At 34.3% G+C, this 10,177-nt stretch overlaps 1 protein-coding gene across 1 annotated transcript in view; it reads left to right on the top strand.

Annotated features, from left to right (window-relative positions):
• Nucleotides 1-7,266, top strand: part of LOC105176410 (ATP-dependent 6-phosphofructokinase 5, chloroplastic) — an 8,041-nt gene extending 775 nt beyond the window's left edge. Inside the window, exons 2-13 of the mRNA XM_011099199.2 lie at nucleotides 30-120; nucleotides 809-882; nucleotides 1,674-1,785; nucleotides 2,178-2,273; nucleotides 2,707-2,808; nucleotides 2,905-2,979; nucleotides 3,322-3,462; nucleotides 3,561-3,677; nucleotides 3,767-3,871; nucleotides 4,496-4,576; nucleotides 5,431-5,559; nucleotides 6,684-7,266. Of these exons, the coding sequence (XP_011097501.1) occupies nucleotides 30-120; nucleotides 809-882; nucleotides 1,674-1,785; nucleotides 2,178-2,273; nucleotides 2,707-2,808; nucleotides 2,905-2,979; nucleotides 3,322-3,462; nucleotides 3,561-3,677; nucleotides 3,767-3,871; nucleotides 4,496-4,576; nucleotides 5,431-5,559; nucleotides 6,684-6,851 (1,291 nt within the window). The 3' untranslated portion in view covers nucleotides 6,852-7,266. The remainder of the gene's footprint in view (nucleotides 1-29; nucleotides 121-808; nucleotides 883-1,673; nucleotides 1,786-2,177; nucleotides 2,274-2,706; nucleotides 2,809-2,904; nucleotides 2,980-3,321; nucleotides 3,463-3,560; nucleotides 3,678-3,766; nucleotides 3,872-4,495; nucleotides 4,577-5,430; nucleotides 5,560-6,683) is intronic.

The following is a 10,177-nucleotide window of genomic DNA, read 5'->3' as shown; positions in this document are numbered from 1 at the left end:
AATATAATTAACTTGATATTTGATTGCAGGACTCCATTAAGTCCTGATTTCACGAATGGTTATCCAACAGATGAGGAATGGCATGGATACATTAACAACAATGACAGAGTGCTGCTCAAGGTGTGATGTTGGTTCCTTTTGGTTTTTTCCCTTTTCTGTCCTGCACGAGGTGCCAACTAATTGACAATCATTACGTGGCTCTACTGATTTTGTAACGACCTGATAATTTTCTGAAGTTGTTGAGAAGTTAAGAAATAAACCATAAAATGGAAAGAATAACTGGTAAACTGCTTGTGTTTTGTTTTCTATATATATCAAGTCTAAAGACGATTGATGAGTTATGCATAGTTGGAAGGTCTAAGTGCACGAGGTTATAGGTTTCTTTTGTGGTTTGGTTCGTTGGATGATACATAGCCTAGAGTCCTGCAAGAGTAAATCTTTCATAAGTATGTTCCTTTTTTCTGAATTGATTGCATTAGCTGGTTGACATCTATTATTGTTTTGTTACTGCAATCTACAATTGATGATTTTGCCTTTTGTTATTACATTTCATAATTGCCTCTGAAGCTTAAGGGTACCAAAGGAAATGCTCATCTCAGTTCAATTTGGAAAAGATTGGCAATTAGGAAAGTGATGCACATGCAAAATACACGAACGAAAAGACCAGATTTCTATGCTTTTTTCTCAGATTTCACACAGCTAGCTGAAAGAATGACTACTTTATAAATTTAAGCAACAGCACTTGTTTGCTCTATATTAAGCTTTTTTTGTGTTAATTGCCTCTGATATCCTTATGAATGATTTTCAGGTTATACATTTTTCCTCTCCTACATCTGCAGGTGCTCAGTGTATTGATCCAGCCTGTACATGGGTGGAGCAATGGTAGGCATCTATTATCTAATTTGACCATATGAGATTATAAACATGAAGAGACTCTAAGAGCGATATATGTTGATTGAATGTGGGAATTGCACTGCTGCTTGCAGTGACATATATCAGGATATTCACTTACAGTTTTAGGACTATATGAAACTTTATATATTTACTGGCAGTGGAGTATTGGTTCAATGTAGAAGTATTTGTTTTGTCTCCATTCCTTTTTCCCTCCTGAATGTATAATGCTTTTTGTCATCCAACTTACTTGAAACTATTATTCTGATAATCTTATCCCATTGTCACCTTGGAGATGCAATCTGTTCCAAATGCCATTGCAGCTTTGTCCTGTCCAATAGGCATCAGCCAGGAAATTTTTCATGTATACAGTAGGCAAATCTTTAGGACATGGAGGCTAACATTGAGCTTTATGTAATGTTAGCTCGGGGTTTATGAAATAACCTGGTGCCTTAACCGCTGCACTCTTTCAGGCAATTTTCATTTAGACCTCAGAGCATGGGAAAGGTTGGTGAAACTGATGTAAAGAATTTAAAACTTTTTCTAATGGGTTTCCTTAGTTGGATTTAATCAAATGACATCTGGAGTCTAAAGTGATCCTGAATACTGAATTGAAGAAGAAAACAAAATTGTGGCCGGCTTTAGATTAACTGTTGGCAATGCAACATTTTTCCGATAATTTTAATTGGCTTTTACTTGTTCAAGTTCATATCGTACTAATTTTCATGCCTGATTAAATAGTTGAAACATTAATTCATTGAATCCCCTCAACTTAATTTTAGGGTTCATCGTGCTGGGCCTCGGGAAAAGATATACTTCAAACCGGAAGAGGTTAAAGCCGCAATTGTAACTTGTGGAGGTCTTTGTCCTGGTCTCAATGATGTGATACGACAGGTATCTTCATGTGTGGACTACTGATTCATTACTGTCTACATCTTAACATTCACATTCTCTCATCAGAAAAAAATCAGTTAACAGCAAGACTTCACCAATTTTTTCTTGTTTGAGTTGCTTGTTCACATCAATGCATGCTCTTTAGGTTCATGTTTCAGTTTGTTTACATATGTAATCGTAAATCATTCTTGGAAGAGAAGACACTCAGAATGATCCCACTACCACAAGTGATCACAAATTTCTGATACTAGGTACAATTTGGCAACATAGAGTCTTCCTTCTAACTTCAGAGTTGTCTGTTTTAGCATTCAACAGTATGGAACCTAAAAACTGCACAAGAAGTGGGAAGTCAAAACGTATTTAACTTCTCACGGTCTTTGGTATGGCTGCAGATAGTCATCACCCTTGAGATATATGGTGTCAAACAGATTGTGGGAATCCCTTTTGGCTACCGTGGGTTTTCTGACAGCAGTTTAGCTGAAATGCCAGTGAGTTCTTCTCCTATCTAAAATAGATAGTTTCATATAATTTGTTTTTCCTAATGTCAATTGTTAACTTTTGTTTTATGAGAACTTTAGATCTTTGTCGCAATGATTCTTCAAAATTTATGAATCAACAAAACATTTATTTTATTGGAACAGTGTTTCACTGCTGTGCAGTTGTAAGTTTTATCAGTAATTCATGCATTTCATTTGTAATTTTCTATTGGTTTGCCAGAACTTGACTCTCATAAGTAACTGTCATTTTCTTGCCACCATAATTCTCTATAAATTTCATTGTTTACGGCAGTCATTTGTATGATGGGTAAATCCTAGCTTAAAAGCTTGGATATGGCTTATTAGTCACAGTTTTGACTTTGCTGGACACCTGTCTTCTTGTTGCGTGTATGATAAAAACTTAGTGTCCTTTGATATCTCTCAGCTATCAAGGACAGTGGTTCAAAATATCCATCTCTCAGGAGGAAGCTTGCTGGGGGTCTCCCGTGGAGGACCTACAGTTACTGAAATTGTGGACAGTATGGAGGTATATGGTGATGCTTGTTCCTTGTTTTTGTCTTCATCACCCTGATAGTTTTGTGATGTTTGGTTGTTTTGATATGAATTTAAGAATTGATGACAGAAAAGTGGGATCAATATGCTGTTTGTGCTGGGTGGAAATGGTACACATGCTGGCGCCAATGCCATACATGAAGAGGTTTCTGAGATTATGACCTTTATAGATTCAGCATTCTTCTATATATTGTATGTATCTTTTATTAAATTACAACCTCTAGTACGAAGTTGAGGTATTTAAACATTCAAGGGTTTTCTTTGGAAAGTAAACCATATTAATAAAGTCAAGGTAATCTGCTGCCAGATGGTAAAACCTTGAGAGTAAGCTAAAACAGGAAGAACTGTGGCAAAAGAAGTATGACGGATGTCATGAATCTTAGATATATGCATATACACAATCCTTTGTCCATGCATGAAATGTCTTCTTGAATGTTATAGTACATTCTGTCTCATTTCTGAAGGATTTATTATTTTTGCTATACAGTGCCGCAAAAGACGATTAAGGGTAGCTGTAGTTGGTGTGCCAAAAACCATAGACAACGATATCCTGCATATGGATAAAACGTTTGGTTTTGATACTGCTGTTGAAGAAGCACAAAGAGCAATATATTCCGCATATATTGAGGTATGACTTGGTATCCTTTTCAAGTTCATTCAGTCAAGATTTTACTATTATTTGCTGTATCCTCTCATTTTGAGATGATTCTTTCCCCTACTTTACAGGCACACAGTGCTTATCGTGGTATTGGTATTGTCAAATTGATGGGCCGTAGCAGTGGTTTTATAGCTATGCAGGCATCCCTTGCTAGTGGACAAATTGATATATGCTTGATTCCGGAGGTCTACTGTCAAAAAGTCAAAACAATTAAAAAATATATAGGTTTTGCTGGTCTATTCACCAAATCACAGTGTTTTCTTGCATCCACCAGGTACCATTTAATCTTCATGGACCTCAGGGTGTCCTCAGCCACCTAAAGCACCTCCTTGAGACAAAGGGATCTGCTGTTGTCTGTGTTGCAGAAGGAGCTGGGCAGGTTAGTAAGGCCATGTCTTGCCTTTTATTTCTTGAGAATAGAAACAGGTTAGGTATGATGCTTAAACTAATATAACACCTCATTTAAAAGCTTGAAATGTTAAATAGGAGATTGATTTAATATTTAATATTTTTAACATGCCCCTTTACATGCAGGCAGTATTCTTTTTGTAAAGCCTAGCATGAGAAACTCTTATGTATAGGTTGTGCTGGAATTAGAAACCCAAAACCTCTTGTTTGGTCTGGCTCTAATATCATTTAACGACCATTTTATCTAAAAGTTTAAGCTATTAAAAAGGAAAATCATTTAATATATCTAAAGAGAGGGGCTTATAATCCTGTCAACCTTCTTTTTGTGTGGAAGTTCTTTTCTCCTTAAGCTAGAGTTTCCCTGCTACTATTCTCCTTTACATAGGATCTTCCTCTTTCACTAATTACCATAGATGGGACATATTTTCTAGATGACAAATTAACAAAAGCCACTACTTTATTTCATAAACTTCTAACTTTCTTCGTGAATGTTTCTGCTCGATCTACATACAGTGAGCATATGTTACTAACGCAAGGTCGTTTAGCTGCATTAGGAAATCTTATCTCTTTCTTTTATATCACGTTTTGTTTGCAGGATCTTCTTCAAAAAACCAATGCTACAGATGCATCAGGAAACGTCATACTGGGAGATATCGGTGCCTATATACAGCAAGAGGTTGGTTCGTGCACCTTGTTCTAATCACTTTTAAACTGATTTGTTTACATCATATATATGAAGTAGGATTCTTTCGCATCCAAGATGATTGTCGAACCTATCACTTCTAGGAACTTCTGCACTTGTGTGTTTTTCCTTGTCAATTTCTTTTGAATAAAGCTTAGCTAAAAATTTATTTTTCTACCTTCCACTTTGTATCTATAGCAAGAGTATATGCTTATAGTTTTTTTGCTTCTTGAAAACAATATGCATATAGATCACCTCAGAGCTAAGAATCAAAGGGACATAGGGGAAAAGATCACACAAGCAATTTTCGGGCATATGTGAAGGCAATATCACAGTAGCACGTTGGGGATATCTATTTGTCCTTATCTTGAAAATTAGAATATTCTTGCAACAACTTGTTTCCAGTCCTATTTGCCCTTTTTTATGTCGTTCCTGTTTTTGGTTAATAATTCGTATCCTAATCATCCATGAAACGACATGCTTGAATCTCCCATTATTTTCATTAATGTATTTAGGTTACACTTCCCAAGTGGCAGTGATGAAAATTTTATATACTAAGATGTCCTATATGAACTCATTATCCTGTAGGATAATTTTGCACTAAGCAAACAATCTATTTGTCTTCCCCTTCTTAAGAGAAAACTTGCTTCTTGATATAATATACTGTGTTTGGACTGCTTATCGCCTCTTAAACATCCAAAAGATGGAACTTGGAAATTTATTGATGAGCAAGTTTCCCAAAAGAAAGATGTTGTGTTGATGTTACAGTACATCTTATTAGATTGCTTCACATAGTGAAAAGTTTAATTTTGGTTTTAAGTCATTTGCTACTTACACATTTCTTACAGACAAAGAAGTTCTTTAAAGAGGTTGGAGTTCCAGCAGATGTGAAATACATTGATCCCACATACATGATCCGGGCTGGCCGTGCAAATGCATCAGATGGAATTCTCTGTACTGTTCTTGGTCAAAATGCTGTAAGTGTCCCTAACATACTTGGTCTTGCCATTCTTTATCCGTTGAAGTTGTTCATGCAGAAATCTTTACCATTTGCTAGCAAGCATTTTCCTGCATAAGAAAATTTAAATATTCAGAAGAATGAATTTGAGTGAATAAGTTAAACTGCCCAGGCAGTTTAGCAAGTGCAAACAATTGAAGTTAGAGTCTTTCAAGTGGTTCTCTGCTTGTTTACTTGTGAAAAACAAAAGCACGAACTTCAGATAGGTGGGACATCTATACCAACTTAACCTCCTATATGACTAGGGAACGTTCAGCTGTTACTAACATAAGTGAAGAAGATATAAATCATCCTTATACTTGTTCACTCATTTTCGGACACTGATTTTAAAAACATTAACATTCACCTGCGACCTGCCATTGATAAACTTGTTAAAAGCTGTCATCAACCACATGCAATTGTAAAATACTTCAAAAAGCAATCTGTTAAGGCAATCATCCAACCTATTATTTTCTGGCTCTGCTGACGCCTTTTCTGTTTACAATGCTTGGAAGTGTTTCATACTAGATTGTGGGTTCTGTATATTGACATTGATCTCAGAAGCTTCTCAAAGTATAATGTTTTTGAGGTGTCTTTATGTCGAATACAACTCTAAAGCTCACCACAGGAATAGCTCTATAATATCTCCAGTTGTATTTTGGTGCATTGCGGAAACACATTGATCTTGGTTATTGTACTGTGCATTCTCTGTGCTAAACAAAGTTTTTGGCATGATGTAGGCAGCCATTCACAAGCCAAACTCCTAATGTGTTAGACTCACATAGTATTCTTTGGTTGGCAAATGGCCTTTGAATTTGCATCACTGATAAATGTCATTATCATTATTAAGCGAACAACCAGGACTCATGAGGCTTTCCTGCAGATGTTTTCTATTTACTTCCCGTCACTGCTTTATATTTCCAGCCTTGTTTTTTGTCAACTCAAATTTGCTGGTTTTCCTCATCCTTAGCATGAATATATTTCCCCTTCGTTCTTCGATAGTCATAAGTTTTAGCTTTACATTCCTTTTCAATATTTTTAGACAGTCATTTCAACAGGGTTGTCCTGGCAAATGTTCATTCAATATACCCAATGTTTTGGCAGGTTCATGGTGCATTTGCTGGCTATAGTGGCATCACAGTAGGAATATGCAATACTCATTATGTCTATTTTCCCATTCCTGAAGTCATTACCGAGCCTAAGGTTGTCGACCCCAACAGCCGGATGTGGCATCGTTGCTTAACTTCGACTGGCCAACCAGACTTCATCTAAGCACAAAGGATATAAGTTAAGCTTGACAAATTTGTATCGTATACTAGATGAATGGATGCCCAGCGTGCGAAGGTCTCTGGCTGGGCATGCTAACGACCTGTTCTCTGAAATTCTTCGGAAATTCTTGGTGTACAGTACTTACAGTGCCAATTATTCAGTAGCAAACTGATAATAAACTTGCTGAAAGATCTGGCAAGCATATTTATGACTCGGAAGAGAGAAAATGAAGTAAAGGAAAAGCCTTATCCCCTTGTTTGGGGTCGTTAGAAGCTCATTGTTTAAAAGACAATGATTCGACATGGAATTCAATTGCAGAACTAGTTTTTCCACATCGCGAAAAGAATTTATCTTGCAATTCATATGTTTTTTTGGCCTTTTCTGGTGTTTTGTTATGGAATTTATGCATAAATGACTAGATTTTTTCATGTTACTGTCCAGATTCCTTACGGTTGGATAGGACTCATATTTCACATCCATCATGGTATTCTACCCTCAACTCTAATCTTAAACATTGGATTTTTTCTTCAAATCTACAGTGACTTGTGCAATAGTTCCTGTATCATCTACATCTTGCACAAATAAAATGCATAAACTGTGGTCTCTGGAGATGAATTAGTTCAACTCAACCTTTGTCAAAGTTTATTAAGAGTTCCCATGCTCAGGCTGTGTTCAAATAATGAACTCATGATCGAAAAATTGTGAGTTTTTAAAGCCCGCATATTTGTATGTTTAGTTACCGTTGGTATACTTTGATAGTTTGATTTATAACACATGAATGACTTAACAAACTCTTTCTAGATAAAGGAACACTCGAGCTGATTCACAAGCTTCGATGATCATATCAAATCTCTAAATTGAATTGCTATTCGACTTTAATATTTTTTTATATTAATTAATAGTATATTGATTGTTATAATTATCAATAACTGAAACTCTGATGTAATTATAATCGATTTATTGAAAACACTGAAAGAAAGAAAGAAAGAAAAAGACACCCCCTCCAACTCAACTCATTTTGAGCTAGCTGCATGAAACTTTACTTACATATATATATATATATATATATATATATATTTGAGATCATAGAAAACCTTACCTCATATATTTCCAATTAGGGTTCATGTGGATGGATGTTGGGCTTGTGGGCTTCCCAATTCCTTGCACATCCCAATTTCAACCACCTAAAGCAGCCACTGGAGCCCTTGCAAATTTTATCCTAACGCATTGAAATCTGAGATAGGTTCCTTTAGAAAAACTTCAAATTGTGACCAGTCAAATGGCATCACCTGACACTTGTAATAATTTTGGTTCATTCTTTTGCAGTCTCTTTAGATAGAGCTTTAAATAACTGTTCATCAGTTCAAGAGTGGGAACCCAATTACAATTAAATTCCCATCATGTCCAAAAACACTGTCACATTGTTGTACATTTGTCCTTTTGCTATTCCCCAGCACACATCCACAGGAACAGACAACATTAATCAGCCTTAATTTGTTTTGATTAATACTAATCAATTTTCCAACCATGTCTCTTTTGCCCATCCCCATCTTCACTATCTATTATTATTAATTTTATCTGGTCCCCCTGTTCATACTTCATTCATTCATATGTAGGTTTGTGAGCCACGTGAGAGTATAGTCTATCTCCTCGAATCAGGTTTGATTAAATTTGAATTACGTTATATAATAAAAAGAGATTATTATTATTTTTTTTTTATATTTGTTTCTGTCTAACAAATAAAGTTTTTCATCAATCAAATTCATCGAATTTGATGATGTTAATAAAAATAAATTAGATAAAAATCATTATTTAATTATTTTCGATTGACTTATTACTAATTTATTAGAGGTCATTTTCATGACCAAATTATCCTTATACATCTTCACACGTTAATGCATGTAAGGAGGTATAATTTCAATTTTTTAAGAATAGTTTAATTAGGGAAGATTTATCTGACGTGCAATAAGTCATATAAGTGGAATATCAATGTTCATTCAATTTTTTTTTTTTTTTGTTAACATCGACAAATTCAATGATTTGACTAACTGAAAGACCTATTTATTAGATCAAAGCAAGCCTCAGGAATATTAAATGTAATTTTTCAAATCACTTAGGATTATCTGTAACGAAAAGACCTATTTGTTAGACGAAACAAGTCTGAGGAATATTAAATGTAATTTTTCAAACCACTTAGGATTACCTGTAATTACTAAATTACACTAAATCTTAGAGAAAAAAGTGTATTATATATCCCTAATAAGAATAATAATTCTTAAATAGTTTAAAAAGAGTGATGAATCGCATGATAACTGTAATTTTTAATAGGGGTATGAGAGTTGCTCAGTTTAATAGAGAAAGCCCATGATAAAAGTGATATTTTTTTCAAAAAAAAAATATTCTTTTTTTTTTTAAATTGATGGGCATAAACTAAGTTGTGGGTATGGGAAAGAGGAAAGAGGAAAGAGGATTAAAAAATGTCAAATAATAAATACCCTAAATACAATTTTTGACAGATGTGGTTCCAATCAATCCCAAAGAAATAACGGGTAAGATTCTAATTTAACAATATTTATGATTTATGACACCACTTTTAGTGATTTATGATTTATTTTAATCATATTTATTTTCAATTTATAATATATTTTAATAGGAATATTATTTCACATGGTGGTCATATTTTTCTATTTATACAAAAAGGTCATTTGAGGTGATTTGTGATGGAAGAAGTTGAGAAATATTTTATACTCCCACGAATATGTTAGTATTTCGGCAACGTGATGAAGAATCGGTCCCTAATTTTTTCGTGATCGTGCACATGGAATAAGATACTACTGAGAGTTAATGAGATTTTATCTTGGAGTTATGATCAAGACAGGCTATAATAACCCTATATAGGATAGCGACAAGTGTCGTGACTCTCCATCGGTACACCTTTCTAATTTCAAGTTTTATTTTATTTATTTTATCACTTTATCAATTATGATAATATATTTTATATGTGAGATTATTAAAAAAAATATATAATATAAACACAAATCACACAATATCCGCACCACTTCTTATACCTCGAAAAACAAAATTTGACCGTCTTTAATTATTTTTACAAGTTAAATTATGAACCCAAAAAAAAGTAACAATTGTATGTAAAGTTTGCACTTCAAAATTATGAATAAATATTAATAAATAAGTAATTTTTGTTTTCCCCGTGACTAATTGCATATGGACAAATATTTCCTCTTTAATAAATAAGTAGGTTTTGTTTTCCCCGTGACTAATTGCATATGGACAAATATTTCCTCTTTGAAACAAACAATGGAAAAGAATAC

Source organism: Sesamum indicum, linkage group LG13 (genome assembly GCF_000512975.1).
Source record: "Sesamum indicum cultivar Zhongzhi No. 13 linkage group LG13, S_indicum_v1.0, whole genome shotgun sequence".
NCBI classification, from domain to species: domain Eukaryota; kingdom Viridiplantae; phylum Streptophyta; class Magnoliopsida; order Lamiales; family Pedaliaceae; genus Sesamum; species Sesamum indicum.
This window is presented reverse-complemented; position numbering and strand designations above follow the sequence as displayed.